We start from the raw sequence: 21,216 nt of genomic DNA on the forward strand, positions 1-21,216 counted from the left end.
GACATTTTCCTTTCCAAAAGACTGTATTATGTCTCATACCATAGAAGAGGTTTTTTTTCTTGAGAGCCTTCAAATAAAAGATGAATTAACACCTTAATGAATATCCCAAAATATCTAGAGAGCCTAGTATCCACTCCAACTACCGGGCCTGCTCCTTCTAAAACACTCTAAAATTGCTAACAGAAATTTAATTAATCAGTATAAGCAGATACAGTCTTTTGACCCTTTACTAACCTTTAAACTAAATTGGCAGCTACTGTTTTGGAAGAGTTAAAAAAATATTAATCTGATAAGGAAAATGGGGGTATACTGCATATCAAATGGTTATTACCCATATACTCCAAGGTATTCAACATAGCTTTTCAAGGTACAAGAATGTGACATAGTGGATAGAGAAATCCCATCTCTAATATTTACCAGCTCTAAAACCTCGAGAAAGTAATTTGGGCATGTTGAGACTTAGTTTCCTCCTCTATAAAATGGGGACAATAATGCTAATGGTACCTTCCTCACAGGGTTCTTGTAAGGCTCAAGTGAGACACAGTATGAAAAGCCCTTTTCCAGCCTTAAAGTGCTATTTAATGTAGGTAATTATTATTTCCAGGAAGTAATGCATATAGTGGATTGATCTGGCTGAGTGTATCCTTTAAAATTTACTAGACAATATATATCCAAGTAGGGAAAAAAATTTAGTCAGTTTTGGAGCACCAAATCATGCTCACTCCTACAAAAACCTACCCAAAAGCATCTTAGAAACATTAAAATCACAAATGGGAACCAAAAGCTGGTGTGCATTTAAACCTCCACCTCCTATCCCCAGTGGATTTTACTTCTAAAGTATGGCTTAAAATAAAGTTATACAATAAATGTAGTTCTAAAATCACAAAGAGAAACTATCACAGAGGTCGCTTTTCATCATTTCTGGAAAGCAAACATGTGTTAGTTCTGCCAAGTTTTCTTAGTAGACGCACTTTGTAGACTGAGCTATTCCAAGATGCAGATGTGTAAACATCCTGTGGATGCACTGTTAAAGCTTTCCCAGCATCCTCTGTGCTGACAATGCCATCTTCTCATAGGGAAATCAGGAAGCATGTTGTGAGCAGGTAAGAGCAAAAACAGCAGTAAGCAATAGTAACACTATGACCCAAACAAGAAGAATGAGGCCCAGCAAGAAAGGGCCTAGGAAAGGTAGTAGAATAGATGGAAAGGACTGGGATGCTTGGTGCCTGTGAAAGAGCTCACTTTGCTCCATCTTTACATTATAGGGTAATGGCAATCAATATTACGGAAATGACTCATAAGGCAAGGGTTCCATTTTTTGAATGTCCTTTTTTTTTTTTTTAAACCCTTACCTTCCATCTTGGAGTTAATACAGTGTATTGGCTCCAAGGAAAAAGAGTAGTAAGGGTAGGCAATGGGGGTCAAGTGACTTGCCCAGGATCACACAGCTGGGAAGTGTCTGAGGCCGGATTTGAACCTAGGACCTCCCGTCTCTAGGCCTGACTCTCAATCCACTGAGCTACCCAGTTGCCCCCAAGAAGGTCCTTATTTTTGAAGGTTTTGGGTGGCAACTTTACCAAAGGGAGGAAAATATCTTTTTTAAGAAAAGCACAAGGAACATTAACCTATAAATGAGGCTTTCTTGTGGAAATACTATTCAAAGTCCCATTTCTTAAATATTCATATTTTTCCAATCTTCTTTGACCTCTCTTCTCCCAACCACAGGACTCTGCCAATGTGACATGGCTCTGTTATGGGTCCTTTCCCACAATAACATTTTGAGTTTATAACTTAAGAATCCAAGAGCAACAGGCCAGAGGAGCCTGACAAGAAAAAATGTGGAACATAGAAAGCCATCTATTATTATTATAAACAATTCAAGTCAGAGTCCCGCCGATGATAAGAAATCTGGTGTGGGAAAGAGCCCTGTCTTTATTACTGTCTTTACTACTGAAGCACGAGTCATATGTTAAAAGGTGATTACCTTCCTTTCCCTTCTTTTTAAAAAATGAAAAAGAGCTCTGTAGTCAATTCATTTTTCAATTCCTATATTTTACAGATAAAAAAGGAAAACTCCAGATTTGTAACTTTTGGGTTGTTGTAGTATCATAAATTTCACCCAAATGGTTCAAAAATTAACACAAAAGCGCAGCTGTGTGAGACCTTGTATGCTAAGCTACTGTTAGCCTTGAGCTCACTTTTTGTTACATGCACTAAAATTGCCAGTGTCTACTTTAATATGATTAATCACATCAGAATGACATCTGGTTTTTGCATCCACACCCAGTTTCATGCGTATTAAAACATGCTTTAAAAGAACAAAAAGGAAAATGAGATAAACATGGGTAAAAATGATAAAAGGATGGGGGCGGGATCCACTTCTTTATACCACAAAGACTTCTGAGTATGGATCTACACTCATGAGCAAAAACTTCAGTGTGATTTGGGGAGAAAATCAAAATCTAAATAAATGACATGTGAAGTCTTGCATGATGGAAAGAGTCCCTGATTTAGAGTCAGAAGACTGGAGTTCAAATTCTGGCCCTGCTATTTACTACCTGCATGGCCTTAGCAAATTACTTAACCTCTCTAGGTCTCAATTGCCTAAACCTGTAAAATTAAGGACTTAGACTAGACAATGCCTAAGGTCCTTTTAGTTCTCAATTTATGATCCCCATACATCTTTTCCTGGCACCCAAGTGGAATATCCCATTAATTTCTTTGAACAATTTATTATATTCTCTGTTGGGTTGTAGGATATTTGTTTGGAAGCTGTACTCATACTCCATACAATTACATTGCATTTTTTAAAAACTTGATCACTAAATCAATAGTTTTCAGGATATGTTCTATAAAACTTGGGGCTGTTTTGGTGAAGGTTTTCAAGTTCATATGCCCAAACTGCAACTTCAAGCTGCCTATGAGCCCCCAGCATTACCCCAGAGGGGGAGGGAGGAAGTGTTTGCTTTGGGAAGCTGGACAGAGGGGTGGTACATACAAAAAAAAATGTCTTTGGGTTCTGAGAAGAGGGGGAATGGAGCAGCCCTCCCACCTCTGCCCCCTGCTGGCTGGGCATGTGTGCCAATACTTTGCCAATGCTGACCTAGAGAATCTTTTGGAGATTGCCAGGATGTTGACCCTCTCTTGGCTGCTGTTCCTCCCCGCTCTCCTCTGACCCTGGCACCAAAGAAATTCAGGAGCCTATAGATAGGAGGTCCCAACTTCATTTCTGACTTTGGTTACTTCCTAGCTATGCAGTCCTGGGCAACTTAATCATACTTGGTCACTTAATTCCCACTACATAGCCCTTACTGCTTTTCAGCTTTGGAAATGATGCCTAGTATCAATTCTAAGACTAAAGGTAAGGGTTAAAAAAAATTCAGTAACAGTGACAGTTCTATTTACTGTGCCCCCATCATTCATTTGTATTGTTTTAGTTTTCAAAGGAAATTATTCTTTGAAATTAATTTAGAGAAGATTTCTCTTTTAAAATTAAAGATAACAATGCCATTTTAAAAGCACATATGGTAAGCCAAGAGTTCCTTAGAGATAGAGGAAATTATCCATATCTATAATTATACTTTTATATAACCTGTTTTCTGGAAATTAAAAAGAACAAAGATAAATTAATACTAAGTTTGGGATGTTGAAAATCACAGACTGGGGGGCTAAAAAAACCCTTAGCTGTTATCTAGTCCAGTCCCCTCATTTTGCAGCTGGGGAAACTGAGAACAGAGAAGTCAAGTGACTTTTCCAAGGTCCCACAGTTAAAACAAAGGTAGGACTAAAAACCAGGTCTTCTGACACCCAGGCCAGTGCTATGTCTAGTGCACCATGCTGCAAGCATTATTTTGACTATGAGTTTTCTCCCCTGCACAGAGACAAAGGTACACAATCAGTAAGACATGGAGTTATTAGTTCATTATTTGGTAAATGGGTTCACAACTTAAATTAGTACATGTAAACAGTTGCCACTAACAGACAGGAGGTAGATTTTCATGGTAGCCATAATAGCTGCACAACATACCCCCTTAGACACTGCCCTCAGCCCTTCCCCCCTCCAAGAGAGGTAGTGCTGCTGGCTGAAGATTTCTTCAGTTCTATTTTCATAGACTGAGTCTCTGCTCGAGGCTCGAATTTGGTCAGATTTCCTGCTCCTGGGGCTGCCACTACTGCCTTTCCTGCTTTCATACCTTTTGACATAGGAATGCGGGTGGGTGTAGGCCGCTGAGATGACCCATCTTGTCCAGACTGTGAAAGAAAAAGGAAACAGATATAAATTTAGTTTAGGGGGCTTTTTTGTGAGTATATATGTCAAAACCTAGAGTTTTATTACGTAGAAATACATCCGGGAGGCATTTCATCAGATTTTATTTAGAATGAGATTTATACAATTATATATAGTTATAATAGATATAGATACATATCAGGTCATACTTTGATATACTGGGATGATAAAGTACTAGTTTTAGATTCAGAAATATCTGAGTTCAAGTTTAACCAGTGACAATATATGCTAGTTGTGTGACCCTAGCCAAGTCACTTAACTTTGAGAAGCCTCTATTTACTTATCTGTAAAAAGGGCACAATGATGCCAGTAGTACTTACCCTCCAGCGTTGTCATGAGGATTAAATAAATTATCAAGCATTTTTCAAACTTCATAGTGCTATTTGGGACCACAGATCTAGAACTGGAAGGGGCAAGAAGCAATCTAGTCCAAATCTTTTGTTTTTCAAATGAGAAATCTGAGGTCCAAGGAGATTAAGTGATTTGCTGTAGACTGAATAGGTAGTAATAAGTATCAAATGTAGGATTCAAACCCAGGTCGTCTAACTCTAAAACCAGTGTTTTTGCCACTGTAACCACAGTGAAGATGCTATATAAATTCCAGTTCTTATTTATTATCTCTAATTCCAAAGGATTGTCCCAACTTTCTTTTTTTTTTTTTTCCTGTGGTAGAAGCTTATGAAACCATCAGATGGGGTATAGTAGTCTTGGTTCTACAAAGCATTTTGTTGCAATCCTGAGACAACCCTTTTATTTGGCCTAAGGCAAACTTTGAATAGTATATTTCCCAATTTATTACACCCTGGAAAGCTCTAAGCCTTCACTAACACACATACACCTTGCCTAAAGACAAATAAATTCATGCTATAAAGACAGGAATGCTTTGGCATTCAAAATAATGCATTTATATTTTTTAAAGTAGTATTAAGGGGGCATGTGGGTAGCTCAGTGGATTGAGAGCCAAGCCTAGAGATGAGAGGTCCTAGGTTCAAATCTGGCCTCAGACACTTCTTAGCTGTGTGACCCTGGGCAAGTCACTTAACCCCCATTGCCTAGCCCTTACCACTCTTCTGCCTTGGAGCCAATATGCAGCACTGACTCCAAGAGGGAGGAAGGTAAGGGTTTAAAAAAAAAATATATATATATATATACATATANGAATGCTTTGGCATTCAAAATAATGCATTTATATTTTTTAAAGTAGTATTAAGGGGGCATGTGGGTAGCTCAGTGGATTGAGAGCCAAGCCTAGAGATGGGAGGTCCTAGGTTCAAATCTGGCCTCAGACACTTCTTAGCTGTGTGACCCTGGGCAAGTCACTTAACCCCCATTGCCTAGCCCTTACCACTCTTCTGCCTTGGAGCCAATATGCAGCACTGACTCCAAGAGGGAGGAAGGTAAGGGTTTAAAAAATATATATATATATACATATACATATATATAGATATAGATATAGATTCTAAGGTGGAAGGTAAGAGTTGGGTTGTTTTTTTAAGTAGTATTAAAAACATCCCTTTTTACCCTACATTCCCCCCCTCCAGGCATGCCATGTCTTAGAAGACTGACTATCTCCCTCTTTTGCCTGTCCCTCAGTCCATATCTATTTCTCTAAAATTCTATTTGCTGTAATGCAAGAGGTTCTTCACCATTAATGTGTGATGGATGCCTTGTGAGTATGGTGAAGCCTATGGACTCCTCAGAATAATATTTTTAAGTTGTCCTCAATTTCACATGTATATATATCTTGTTTGTACACGTTCGTTTGCAAGTTGTTCCTTCATAAGACTATGAACTCCTTGAAAGGAGGGACTATTTTTTGTCTTTTTTTGCATCCTCAGCATTTAACATAGTGCTGGCCACATAGTAGATACTTTAATGCTTGTTGACTGACTTGACTGACTAAATGCAGAAATATGTAGGATTTTAAACCAATTACATTGAAACAAAGAATTAATCCTCTTTCCCACTGAAGTTCACTGAAATCTCTGCAGTCATCTTGGCAATCAACAGATTTCAGGCTAAGAAAAGAACTCTTGCTCTTAAGGGGTTTTGCCTGTAATCCAAATGATGTGGCTGATGAAATAACTTGAGAGATCTTCCATTTGTATAACAAATACCAAAGTCGACAGTAGAGAAATTGCCTTCCATGACAGCTAAGGCATTTTGAGCACTCTACTGTCTTTCAGAATCTGAGATATGGGGAGTAAATCCCTTGTCCTGTCTTCCCTAGATGAAGTTTTGCTTTTATGGGGAAGTGACTGTCTAATAAACTGATAGAGCTTTCCAAACCACCACTGTTTAAAACTCTTATTTCTCCACCCCAAACCAAAGAGAAAGCAAGTTTCTTAACAACTACTGCAGGCTCTCTGCAGCTGCCCAAGAGTCAGACAAGACAGCATTCCAATCCTTGAGGATGAGGAACCTGGAATGCTATTTGCCTCCAAAACAGAAACTTTTGTGTTATTAAATGCTGTTGTTAGAAGACAATCAGTAGTTCACATTTTACAAGTAAAATCTGAAGGTACATATATCATAAGAGTAATTTCTATTGCGGTTGGAGGGGGAAAGAGGCAACGGACTGATCATATAGTTAAAACACTTGTCTTCCTTAAAAGGAGGCTGAAGGAACACTTGTGGTGACTGTTTAAAAGCTCAAGAGTCAAAAAGATTTCCTTATAATTACATTTCAAACTGGCTATATTAAATGGCCTAGAGCAGTGACAGCAAATTCAAATAGAAAATTGGGGTGGGTGTGGTTCAAAACAAATACATGAAAAGTCTTATAGGCTAAAAATTGACTTAGAAAACCACTTACTATATTATCTTTTTATTGTATTTTTTAATTTTGTTAAATATTTCCCAATTACATTTTAATCTGGCTCAGATTTCAAGTTGTGGGCAATATCTGACAATTCTACCCTAGATAACTTCTTAGGTCTCAGCTTGAGATCTAGATCAAGCTATTAAAGGTTCTACTACATTTATATTTGCATTGGGGAGATACCTCCCTAATTCACTGATTGGTTTATGGTCCACTGGTTACCCTCAACCTGTTTTAACCCATCTGCAAATAAAGTTTATGGGGATGTAGCAGCTGCTCGTACTATAGCTTTTTAGAGCCACAGGTAAGAATTGAGTCAGGTGGACACCAAAGGTGGACGAGCAGCCCTGAAAAGAACTCAGCAAGTTCTCATACCATAGGTGATAGTCCTCCTTGAACACTCAAACACCCAAAGCATCACCAGTCATCCTGACTTTCGTCTTATTATTGAACTTCAGTGACTCTGGAAGGGAGAGTGAGACAACTTTGTGTACCTCTGCCTCAATTAATATCCAATTCATTCAGAAATCAAGACATCAGTGGTCCTCTTCGAAAACAAAAGATAAATAACAACATTTAGATTTACTAATTTGATCACAGCTTAGGAAAGTAAGCTCTAAGATATCCTGACTTGTTCCAAAAGATATTACAGAAGTGTTGCTGGGCAGTGGAGGGAGCTTCCACACTGGCCATTTCCCAAGCTTACAACATGAGAACCAAGAACAACTACAACAAAAAAATATTCTTTCCCCCCTGAAAATGTCTTGCCTTTTTCTAGAAAGTACCCGAAGAGATGCAGGTTGACAACTCCTAATTTCAGAGAGTAGGTTGGGGTGCTAAATAAGGTAAGTGACTTGCCCAGGTCACACAACTACTATATGTCAGAGTGGCTTAAACTCAGATTTTCCTTTCTCCCTTTACTTACCATGCCTGCTACTTTAAAAAAATGTGACAGAAAACCAAAGTGAAAATAATTGGAAAAATTCTTGTTTGTGACATTTTGTGTCTGGAATGCTGTTGAGAAGATTTATTTCGAATATATTGAATTATTTCTATTTCTGGGTTTTGAATCAAGGCTCAGATTTGTCATTCAGACCTTTTTACTCATTCTTTTGTTCCTAATAAATTCAAAGAATTCTCTTCACATCCTTTATCCTGGAACATCTTCCATTTCAAATGAGAATGAAAAATGAGATTATAGGTTTTATCCTCTCCTGTAAATAGGAATCAGTAAAGGCCAGATAGGTCTGCAGGCAATAGGATGATGTCCTTGAGTCCTAAACTGAAAAGTATTGAACAAAGTCACTACTAAATGGGCAAAACCTGATTTCTTCTTTTAGATGTTGGAATCCTAGGATCAGGCACGTGATTTTCCATCCTCAGTCAAGACTACCTCCTCATTGGCTATTCATCAATTAGAGATATCTTGGGATGTCTAGAAGAGGGCTGAATAATGAGATTCCAAAACTGTATTTAATGATCCATGAGGCTGAATTTCTTGGTTTTTGATCACCAAGAGACATCACTGACCAATTAATTTATTGGTGATTCCTAGCCTGGTCAATAAATTGATTTTCTTACATGGAACCCAATCTCTCAGATTTTTTTTAACTGCCATACTGCTGTATGAAATGAACTTCTAGAGTTGGTGTTTGTAGGAACTGAACCCAAGCCTTCAACTGAACTTCAATTTCTCTTCCTCTACACTTCTCTAAGGGTGATATAAAAAGCAATTCCAAATAGAAGATGAATATTGTTTTTTGTTTTTAGAGTTTAAGCTATTTGATATGGAGATATTTAAGAGTTTCTTCTCTCCTCCCATTTCCTCCACCTCCACACCCCCTTAGATAAACCTCACTGAATACCCTGAGAATCTATTCTGCTTACCATTGACTGGGTTCCCCGGGTGGATGCTGTGGTGGCAGGTGTTATAGTGATGGTACTTGTAACTTTGCTTGCTGCAGGCCTTGAGGAAAGGTTGTTCCTAGGAGAACGAAGGACAGTGCCAGTGGTGACCTCCTTTTCAGCTGTCACATTGACTGGTCTAACTGTAATAAGTGGACTTGTCCCTTCAGCAGAGGCTCCAGGGGATCTTTTAAATTGGGAACCCAAGTGAATGTGAATTTTGTTGTCCTCTGTAGTTATGATGTTGGCATTAGAATTGTATTTTCGTACTGGAGTTGGAACAGTCTGTTTTTCTGGAGTTACTTTGAAGACAGTCCTTCCCATGGGCATTTCCTTTGATTCGGGAGATACGGAGATCTCTGATGGTGCAGCAGATGTTGATACTGTCATTATCTGAATGGGAGATGTGGGTCTCTCCATAAAAGTTCCCCTGCCACCCTCAGGGGTCTTCTCTCTTGAGAACGTAGTTATCGTAACTGGTGACATGGCACGTTCTGGCCCCAGTGTTGTGTCATTTCCTTTTGATTTCTGAGACATGACATTTGGTGAGGGAATAATGGTGATTCGTGGTTTTTGATTCCCCAAGGTAGGAATGACAGTGGTGCTAGAAAAAAATTCTTCAGATGTTGGACTAGTTATCTCCAAAGTAGCTGTGCTGTTTTCATGATCAGGAGTCACCCGAATATGAAGAGGCTGGCCCTGCTTTGGGGAAAGAACCACCTCTCCTGGGCTGGAATTGGCTCGAGGCCCCTTCTCCGGAAGTGTTTGGGGACCATTTTCTCTTTTTTTCATCCATGGGATCCAAGATTTCCTCATTGTAAGCTCATTTGCTGCTGGAGGATACCTATCCAATACAGATGATCGCTCCATGGGCTTCTTTAACCCCACTTGCCGAAGATTGCTCATGATATGATTCTCCTCTTGAAAGGATTTTCTTATAAACACAGCTGGGGTTTCTTCCTCTGCTGCTTCATTGCTTACATCTGTCTGCACTCCAGTAGAAGCCACAGGAATATCTACCATCCTTCTTCCATTCACACTTGGCCTTAGAGCTCGGCTATAACGCTTAGAGAGCTCTAACTCTTTGGTCAAGTTTAAGACTTCCTGTCCCATGCTTCGGTTCTTGCTTTCTTCCTCCATAAACCTTTGCTGAAGAACTGAGTAGTCCACCTGTAGCTGAGAAAGTTGGTCTTCTTTGTTCATTAATTCATGAATCTTCTCTTTCAGAGCCTGTACTTCAGCCTTCAAGTCTCGGCTCTTGGCCTCTTCCAGCCGGAACCGGTGTCTTAGCTCAGCCTCCTGACTTACAGCCTCGCCTTTCTCAATTGCCTTATTTTTTGCAATCTGGTGCTTTATCTCCTCTAGCTGTTGAGAGAGGAAATTAGCCTTATCCTGCTCAGTTCTGAATTTCTGCTCCAGTTGATCATACTCATCCTCTGTCTTCATCAAGTCTCCTTCAACTACTTCTAATTGTTGGAGACGCTTTTTCAGTCTTTCTATTTCCAACGTTAATTCTTTAATCTTGTTATCTTCTGGGCAGGTGAGTTCAGGTCCTTTTCGGGATCTGCTTCTGGTTATTTCTCGCTCCACTTCCTCCATGCCATCTAGCCTCTTCTTTAATCGGTCAACACTACAACTCAGCTCCGAGGATTTTTCCTCTTCATTTTTCAACCTTCCCATTAACTCATCTCGCTCTTTTGTCAAGCTATATACCTTTTCCTCCATTTCAGACTTAAGTTTTAAAAGCTTCTTACTTTCATCAATTAGTTTCTCAGTCACATCCATAACCTTCCCTTGCTCCACCTTGAAATTTTTATTGAGCCCATCTACTTTTCTTTCTTCTTGTTTTATTTTTTCCATCATATTTTTCCTTTCATCAACCAGCATCACAGTAAATGACTTCAGCTTTGTCAGATCATCTTTTAAACTCAATTCAGCCTTTTCTAATCGACTTTCAGAAGATTCAAGGTCTTTTACCCGACTTTTCACCACTTCCAATTCGTTTATCAGGTCTTTGGTTAAGTTTTTTTCTTTTTCTAGATTTAAGTGCAGCTGTGTGCATTCTGATTTGCTCTTGCTGAAAGCCTCTTCCAACTTTTCCAGTTCAGCCATCCTTTTTTGTAACTTCTCAACTTCAAGCCTGAGCTCCTTGCTGTGGTGTTCTTCTTCTTGCAGCTTCTTCTTCAATTCTCGACATTGTGATTCCGTTTTTGTAATCTCCTCATCTTTGCCCTCCATTTCCAGTACGCGTTTTCGGAGGTTTTCTACTTCCACCATAAGGCTGGAGTTCCCACATTCCCCTTTGGCTATTTTATCTCTTAACTCCTGAAGTTCTTCCTCAGCCTTTTGGAGATTCTTATTGGTTTCTTCTAATTCCTCAATTCTTCGTGTTAAACCAACCAGCTTAAGCCGAAGCTGCCTGTTGTGTGATTCCTGATTGGCCAACTTAGCATTCATCTCCTCATGCTCTTGAGAAAATCTTGAAGACTTATGTTCAAAGTCTACTTCTAGCTTGAGCAGTTTTTGCCTATCTTCTTTGGATTTTGAAGTAATAGCTTTTAGCTTCTCTTCCTCTTCCTTTAGCTTCTGTGTAAGGTCTTGTACCTTCTGGCTTTGCAGACCAAGTTGTTCAATGTGCATTTGTCTTTCATCTACCAGCATGAGGGCAAATGATTTGAGTTTGACCAGTTCATCTCTCAGTTTATTGAGCCTCTTGGCATTTTCTTTTTCTTTGCGAGCTTGGTAGATCTTCTCCTGTTCAAGAAGCTTTTTTAACCTGAAATATATAAATAAGATTATATGTTAATAGATTGATCAACACCAATATTTCAGTCCTACTTATAAAACTAAAACTGAAATCTTGATCCCAACTAATTATCTCATATTCATAACTGCATATGGAATAGCAGACCAATATTAACAGGATATGGGTAGAAAACTGGCCACTAAAAAACAAAACAGAACCAAACAAAATTGGCTTGAGTAAATTACATTTAATGAAAGTGGTAGGGAAGCCCTAAAAGTACAGGGCCTTCAAAGGATTATAGATATAGAACTAAAGGGCCCTGGAAGTTATCTAGTCCAGTCAGTAAAGAGGCCCTTATTAAGAGATTAGTGTGTACATGCATTGTCCTAAGTGCTAAGAATACAAAGAAAGGTAAAAAAATAGCCCCTACTCTCAAGCAGGTCATAGTTTAATGGAGAAATTAATCCTGGGGAACTGAGGAAACTAAGTACCACTAATGTTAGACTTGTGTTAATATCACCTGGTATGCATTGCTTTCTTCATTATTTAATCTAAGTTAAAGATGACAACCTGACATGTAGCATAGTTTGCAAAGAGCCTTCCCCTTTCTTTTCCACACCAGACTAGCCAGTAACTTTGTTCCTCTTCACTACATAATTTTACTTTGATAGAAAGGAAATCAAAGGTTTTTCTGAATAAGAAAAATGGTAACTTCAAGGACTCTGATAAAACCTATCTTCTTTATGATGTAGAAACTAGGCTCCTTTACGGTAAGGATTTATTCTTTTTTGTCCTTGTTTTCACAGCCCCATGAGCAATGATGGTGAATCTTTTAGAGACCAGGTACCATGCTCTCTCCCCACCCCCAGAGACCATGTGCTGTGCCCTGCCCATCCTTACCCCTTTTACCTTTCTTTACAGGGGAGGGAGACAGCTCTCCCATTGGGCTGCTGGTCAGAGAGGCAGTAGAAATGAAAAAATGTTCTCAGGTGTGGTAGAGAGAGGGAAGGGAGCAGCTCTGCCTGAGTCCTTCTGCCTTTCTACTTAGGCACTCTGGCAGGTGACAGCTCACAGGCCAACAGAAAGGACTCTGTGTGCTGTTTGTGGCATGCATGCCATAGGTTTGCCATCATGACCCTAGAGCATTAGAGCATCTTTTTGACATAAGAGGTCACTTGATAAGACTTTGTTGGTTCATCCATTTGTTCATCCATTTCTTAAAAGCAAAAGTGATATAAATTTGTTGTTAATTGGCTTTTTTTACTTGCTCGCTCATAGCCGTTTTAAGAATTTACTATATCCATAAAAACATTGAATTTAATATAATAGTTAATATATACACCATATGTTAACATTAAAATGTCTCTGCAGCCTTTTAATGTGTTTATAGTAAAGTTACAAACAACCAATAAAATGTGTTTATTTAGGTACATTTTGTTCTTTCAATAGTCACATCGATTCCATATTTCTTCACCTAATTTGAGTAGTTTATTAAACATTTTTGACTAGATGAGCTGTTAATAAAGTAAATGCAATCATAACAGATTTCACATTGCATCATGCAATGATTGAATGAACCTATAGAAGTAATTTATATCCTTGTGTTGGATTAGTGTTGAAATGGTTTTAATGAATTCACCATGATATAATCCATATAATGTATTTTATAAAGCATATTATGCTCTTTCAAGAGCTATATTAATAAGTACATAGGACCTGTGTGACTTTGCAAAGGTCATTTAAGCTCTCTGTGCTCCAGTTTCTTGAACTATTGAAATGAGAGCAGATCAATTTTTTTTTTAAACCCTTACCTTCCATCTTGGATTCAATACTGTGTATTGGCTCCAAGGCAAAAGAGTGGTAAGGGCTAGGCAATGGGGGTCAAGTGACTTGCCCAGGGTCACACGGCTGGTCAGTGTTTGAGGCCAGATTTGAACCTAAGACCTCCTGTCTCTAGGGTTGGCTCTCAAATCCACTGAGCTACCCAGCTGCCCTCAAGAGCGGATCAATATTAACAGGATCAAAGGTGTCAAACTTAAATAGAAATGGATACCTGTGAGCTACATATTGATGTATGTACAGATTAACACTATCTATATTGCACTGTATTTTTACTTTTTGTGAAACATTTCCTAATTACACTTTAATTTAGTTCCGACAGTTTTGTGGGTACTGGCAAATCTGTGAGTTTGACATCTCTGACCTCAAAAATTAATTCCATGTCTAAATCTCTGATTCTAGTGTTGTAGAGATAAAAGGACTCTTAAGAGATCATTTAGTCCAGCTCATTCTTTTTATGTGCAAAATCAAAATCTAGAAACATTAAGTGACTTGTCTAAGATTATACAAGTAGTAATGTAATAACTAAAATGTATATAGTACTTTGTGGTTTATAAAGTACTTTATCTATATGATCCTATTTGAAACTCACAAGAACCCTGTGAGGTAGATACTATTTTACATTTTATACTTAAGGAACCAGACAAAAGTTAAGTGACTTGTCTAGGGTCACACAACCAGTAAGTACCTAGGAATTCAGATCTTCTTGACTCCAAGGTCAACACTAGAGGCTAGTCCTCTGGATTCAACTCTATCACTTTTTCTATTTAAAACATTGGACTTATAGATTCTATAGAAATATTCTAAATTTATTATTAAAATGAGGAAAAAAGAGAAAATTTTCTCTTTAAAATCATAGATACTTTAGATGAGTTTTGAAAAGCTCAGCACCTTTGATGACAAATTAATGAAAAGTGAAAGCAGACCTGAGATAGCAATTATGGTCCCCTAAATTACTTCAGAGCTTCTAGAGTCTCCAATCAGCATAACAGAACAACACTGGTCAATGATATGACAACAAAGTCATGGTTGTCTATGACTGAATAGAGAAGTGCTACAGAGATTCCTTAGGTACATATAGGTTAAATAATTTGTCTAGGGTCACACTGTCCAAGTTCAGTACTCTAACCATTATGCCATATTGCCTTTTACATATTTAGTTTGTCACATGTCCACATCACCATCATCATCTTAACCGCTGTCATCATTAATCATCATGGTGGCACACTATAGTCATGGACCTGGAATTGGGGAAGACCTGAGTTCAAATTCCTCTGTGGACCCTTATTAACTCTATGACCCTGGGCCAGTCACTTGACCTCTCTCAACCACAGTTTCTTCATCTGTAAAGTGAAGATAATAATGATGCCTACTTCCCAAGGTTGTTAGAGGATAAAATGAAATAATATTTAAAAAGTGTTTTATAAATTTTAAAGTGCTCTAATCGTTCCCATTATTGTTATTCATCATCTTGTTACAAGGAAATGACTGACAATCAACATTAAACATTTATTCAGCACATAGGAGGTATAATGCGCTATGCTAGGTGCTAGCCATATAGATATAAAGATTAAAACAATTTCTGCTTTCCACGAGCATTCACTCAAATGAAACAGTAGAAGTTACAATAGAGATACACCTGGTACATTTTTAAAGGAAATGATAACTTTCAATTAATTTAATGGAAAAATAAATTTATTTAATGGAAAATAATAAATGTAGAATTTCCATCCAAGAAAAAAATCATTTAAATTTACTAACCATACTATACTACTTTATTATTTCTTGATAGTAAATAAGTAGGTAAGTGCCTACAATGTGCCCAGACAAAAAGAAAGGCAAAAGAAGGTCCCTGGTCTTCAAGAGCTCATAGACTAAGATGGTCATTTCTGATTTTAGGAATAATGGGTTTTATTGATACCTAAACTCAAAATATTATTTAAGGAAAGGCAAATATATTTACATGAAAGAAAACGCAATTGAAGCCTCAAATTTCACTTCGATTACAATAGTTTTGAGTGACAAGCAATTAAACAGCCCCTTCTGTTGAGGATTTCTACTGAAATGACTATAGTGTTCCCACTTCCATCTTCCCCAGAAATCCTGAGTCGTTATTTTTGTAAAATGATTAACAAAATGAAATTCAAAAAGACACTAAGAGCAGCATGCTGATTTATAGTCATCTTTCTAATTTTTGCTTTTTAAAACACCATGGTATGGGGAAAACATGAGAATAGGAGTCAAGACCTGGGATTTAGTGCCTTTTCTTCCTCCTAATAGTTAAGTGACCTTAGGCAAGTGCCAGAGGTATGTTCTGGAGGTGGCTCTTTTGTTAATTGCTAAATCTTCAATGTGAACCTGGAAATCAGCAAGCACCAAATCAGAGCTTGATTATTGCTTTGTAGATTGTTTAGAACTTCAGAAAATGAGAGACAAAAAGCATAACAATGGAGATGGAACTTGTAAAGTATGTTTTGCATCTATTTCCCACCCTGGAGATCTGGCTGTTTAACATTTAGCAGCACACTGACAAATCCTTCTGTAGGGTGTAGTATCCTCATCATAATATCCAATGACCAGAGACTCTAGAGTTGAAAGGCTAAATGTTATAGTCAAAACAATAGCTGTAAAGAACAGTTAGAGGGACCACGATAAAGAAATGATCAGATGTGACCCAGGGGCATGATGGCAAGTTGCTGAGACTCTCACTGGCCTCTGGATGAAGGTCATATTTAGGCTAATCAGAAGGAGCACTATTATAACTTTACTCATTATCTCTGATATTTAACTAAGTACCTTTCCTTTTGTGCGTGTTTGTGAATGTGTGCATTTGTGTGTATACAGTCAATAAGACAAGAGAACCTGGAAAACCCTCTGAATGTTTTGGGCCATTTGTATTTCTTGAGAGAGCTTCTGGTGGGAGTAGAGGGAAAAGGATGGAGAGAATTACATACAAATAGATAGAATCATCTACAGTAGGAGCCAACTCTTGCCTGGGGCGGACACTGGCTTTGGAGTCAGAGGACCTGGATTCAAGTCTTGACTTGGCCATTTAATACCTTTATAACCTAATGCAACTTCCAACTTTTGGGGTCTTTAAGGGTTTTTGCTCCTTCATCTACAAAAGGAAACAACTAAACTACATGACTTCTCAGACTCCTTACAGCTCTAAGTCTACGATTCTAAGAAAAATTTTTATGGAGTGACCCAATGTATTGTGCTATTGGACATTTTTAACAATAAAGGCATAGGTGGTATGCTTAATAAGTGTTAAGATGACACAAAGCTGGAAGAAGAGAATTGGTGAGGAGAGGGAAGGGGAAATAAACAAGCATTAAAAGCCTACTAAGTGGGGCAGCTAGATGGTTCAGTGGATAGAAGCCTCAAGGAAGCCCTGAAGTTGGGAGGTCCTGGGTTCAAATTGGCCTCAGACCCTTCTTAGCTGTATGACTCTGAAAAGTCACTTTACTCCACTTGCCTAGCCCTTACCACTTTTCTGCCTTGGAACCAATACTTAGTATTGATTCTAAGATGAAAGGTAAACTTTTTTTTTAAGACCCTACTATTTAAAAATATCATCTCATTTAATCCTAACAAGAACATTGGAGGTAGGTATCCCCTTTTTATAGGACACTGAGGGTGACAGACAAGTGATTTGTCCAGGATCACACAGGTAGGAAGTGTCTGAGGCTGCATTTGAACTCAGTTCTTCCTGACTTGAGCCCAACATACCACACCACCTAGCTGCAAGGATAGCTAACATGCAAGATAACTGGTAGGATCCAAAAATATAGCCTAGAGGCTAGAATATTGGTCCAAATCTAAGATGATGGAACTATTAAAGTTGCAAAGGACTTTAAAGGATGACTAGTCTAACCTCTTCCTTTTACAGATGATGAAACTGAGGCAGAACAGAAGGGGGACATTATTTTTCCAAGGTCACACGAGTAGTAAATAACAGAGGCAAGATTCAAGTCCACATTCTCTGACTCCAAATCCAGCCCTTGTTTCACTCTGTCTTGACTCCTGCACTTGGGATTCATTACAATCATATTCATAGATACAAGCTTAATAAGGCACAGTTCTTCAAAGAAGTTCACCTGAAAAAAGATCTGGATGTTTTAATGGGCAGCACAATGAATAAGAATCAATAGCATGGCATGGTAGCCAAAAGAACAAACATCATCTTGGGCTATGTTAAAAAGGGGCAGAGTATCCAGGACCAGGGAGATAATACTCTCAGTGTAGTCAACCCTAGACCGGAGCCTAGTGCAGGAGCCAGCTCTAACTGGCTTACAAGAGCAAATTGTTAATTTTTCAGTGTGAAGATTCGATCTTCAAAAATCAGCATTAGCTACAATCAGGGTGTAACTGATTATTTTGTCAATTATCTAGACCAGGGGGATCTGTACACTATAATCCAGAAGCAAAGCCAACCCACCTCTGTTTCCATATGATTTAAGAATGATTTTTTTACATTTAAAAAAACAATAAAACTTTGTTTATAAAATTTTATTTAAAAGTGATTCTTTTATCTTCCATCTTATATTCTTGACAGTACAAAAACAGGCAGGGTTGGATTTGGCTAGCAGACTGGTCTAGACTTAAGAAAATTTTAATAATGCAGTCTAAATTTAAAAGTGTGTTTTTTTCTTTTTTTTTTCCCAGAGAATCTGGTTATAAAACATATACGCTCTTGCCCTTGTATTACTCTATTTGCATTTCTTGAGCTCAGCAATATTATAGTAAAAGGCTCAGGGAATAAAGTCATCACCAGACTAGAGGCTAATAGACAGCCACAAAAATAATACTACTATCTGACATTTTTATAGCACTTAAAGGTTTGCAAAATATTTTATCTCCCTTATCTCATCACAACATCATCTCTGCCCTAGTCAGACCACATCTTGACTTCTGTGTGTGATATTTTAGAAGACTCAGTAAAAAATCAGATTCCATCCAGAAGAGGCTGAACCCGACAGTGAAGGGCTTCTTGGTCATGTGAATTGTTTGAAAGAACTAGAAATGTTTAGCCTGGCAAAGAGAGGACTGAAGGGGACAAAATAACTGGAAAGAACACTGGAGTTAGAGTCCAAGGCCTGGGGTTGTGATATTGGATCTGGTCCCCTACTACATATATGGTTTTGGGTACGTCATTTATCCTCTCTGGTCTACAATGAGAAAATGGGGTCAAATGACTTCTAATTCCAACTTTAAAATCTATCATCCTATAAACTGTCTTTAAGCATTTGTAGGACTCATGTTGAAGAGGGATTCAAGTTGTTCTGCTTGACCCTAGAGGTCAGAACTGAAAGCAGTAGTTGAATTTTGCAGAGGGTGTAGGGAGGTTAATAAGCATTTATTAAGCACCTACTAGGTGCCAGGACCTGTCCTAAGTGCTTTTACAACTATTACCTCATTTAATCCAGAGACACAAAGTCAGGCTACATTTAATGAAAAGGTTATTAAAGCAATCCCAAAGTGAAATAGATGGTAGGCTCCTCCTCATTTGAAGTCATCTTCAAACGAAAAACATAACTTGTTGGAGATGTGGTTAAGGATACTCTCCTTCAGGTATGAGTTGAACCTCCTAGATCCTGCCCAGCTCTGAGATTCTGGGATTTTTATGTGAATTTACAATGACCTATTGTATAGGTATATACAATATAAACATTCACATCTTATTACTCTAATTTTATTGATGAGGAAACAATCTCAGAAAAGGTAAGGCCATAGTTTGCAATCATTGGGTGAAAATGACCTTGGTGGTAAAAAGCTGGTCATCTATAAAACAAGAGGGTTATTCAAGAACTCAACCAGCTCAGAAACAGAGCAGGTCAGATTTCCATAATGATAAGAATTGGGATTATACCTGAGAGTAGCCTCTGCCCTTGTGGCTTGGGCAAGATGGGGAGATCCAATCTTTAAAAAATAAATGAATGAATGAGAGAGTTGGCACAGAGAATTCTTAAGGCTCCCTTCAGTTCTACATCTTACTATTCTTTCATATGATAGCATCCTTTATGGGGAGGAAAATGATGGTCTGAAGGCAACATGACAGTTTTGTATTTCTGCTAATTTTATTTATTTAAGAATACTCTTTTTCTATTTATCATGAATAATATAGTTGAATACCTTGTATTCATATATTATATGGCACCAATGACTTAAGGATTCAAGTACTCTTAAATTCTTATCTAACATACTCTGTTAACTTTCCCATGAGACTGATAAAAAGTGGTCTTATTTTTACATCTAATCATGGGAATGAGTAATGCAGCCAGGCGTAGAATATGTCTAAGCCTCTAATGAGAACCAGAAAGCCTAATGAGAAATTGAAAATTCTTTGCCTCCTCCTTTTTCTTCCTGCTTGTTTAGTTTTTTGTGAGAATCTGTTTAGAATCAGTACTGGTAGAGCTGTTAGAGAATGGGGAGTAGGATGGAAAAGAGAGTCCAAGTGTATTTTGCTACAGGAAAATGCTAATATTCATTTATCCTATCTCTTGGTACAGTAGGAGGAGGAGGTGGGAGAAGTAGAATTTGTAATGTGGATGGGAGCAATACAGATTTAGCAGGTCTAATTAAATTTTTTCTAGAAGAATGATTTTAGTAATTATTTGCAAGGCTGGCATGATTCTTCATCCATTGGCAAGCAACCAATATAAGAAAACCCCCAAATCTCTGAATGCTTTCCTAGTTTTTATTTTAAAAGATTTTCTTTTAAAGAGGATGATGAAGAGCAAATAAGTCTTTCACTCATTTTCAGAACTAACTATCCTAGTTAATAATTACTATCTAAATATAGTTTTCATTTTCAGATTTAGGGAAAAAAGCAAAGGGATCAAACTTAGACTAGAGGGAGAAACATTCGGTTTCTCCTCTCTCCATCATCAGACATCATATCTTATAATGGAACTACTTTTGCCCAGTAGAAGACACCATGCCCATTAAGGGGGAAAAAAAGAGTTGAAGCAGCTCTGATGAGTGTGACCTCTGGCAGCAAAGAAGAGAGCTAGTTATGCATTCAAGAGAGTTAATCCTGGCAGTTGAAAATCAAACTGCAGAGATGTGGGTCTGGAGACCCCAGCTAAGCAACCATCCCAAAAGAGACATAAGATATAATTCAAGTGAGCAGCTCAATGCAGATAGATAACTCCTTTTTAACTTGTATTTTCGGAGAATATTTGCACAAATTCAAATAACGTGACAATTTCAAGGGATTCATGATTTACACTTACCTGAGTCCTCACAGTATCTCCAGACACAGATTTCAGTGACTTGCCCATTATTCCATAGCCAATTTTTGTCTAAGGATGATTAAAAGCCAAGCTTTTCTGACCCCGAGATTAATCCTACCTATCACATTGTATTGCCTTTTATGAAGAAGGTAGCACAACTAGTTAATACAGTAGATAGGACTCCAAGCCTGGAGTTGGAGGGTTAGAGTTGAAATCTGGTCTCAGACAGTTTCTAGTTGTGTGACCCTGAGGAAGTCACTTAACCCCAATTGCCTGGCCCTTGCTGCTCTTCAATCTTAGAATTGATACCAAAATAGAAGGTAATTTTTGTTTGTTTGTTTGTTTTCTTTTTAAGTGGAGGGGGTGAACAGTAGATAGA

At 38.0% G+C, this 21,216-nt stretch overlaps 1 protein-coding gene across 4 annotated transcripts in view; it reads right to left on the bottom strand.

Annotated features, from left to right (window-relative positions):
• Window positions 1-21,216, bottom strand: part of FILIP1 (filamin A interacting protein 1) — a 292,121-nt gene that overhangs the window by 14,167 nt on the left and 256,738 nt on the right. For 2 of the 4 annotated variants that reach the window (XM_044676115.1, XM_044676114.1), the window contains exons 5-6: window positions 8,997-11,790; window positions 3,847-4,251 (exon numbers count right to left, since the gene is read on the bottom strand). In XM_044676115.1, the coding sequence (XP_044532050.1) occupies window positions 4,045-4,251; window positions 8,997-11,790 (3,001 nt within the window). In that variant the 3' untranslated portion in view covers window positions 3,847-4,044. Of the gene's footprint in view, window positions 1-3,846; window positions 4,252-8,996; window positions 11,791-21,216 lie in introns of those variants that run through there. The other 2 variants (XM_044676116.1, XM_044676113.1) reach the window with 2 other exon arrangements.

The sequence above is a fragment of the Gracilinanus agilis genome, chromosome 4 (genome assembly GCF_016433145.1).
Source record: "Gracilinanus agilis isolate LMUSP501 chromosome 4, AgileGrace, whole genome shotgun sequence".
NCBI classification, from domain to species: domain Eukaryota; kingdom Metazoa; phylum Chordata; class Mammalia; order Didelphimorphia; family Didelphidae; genus Gracilinanus; species Gracilinanus agilis.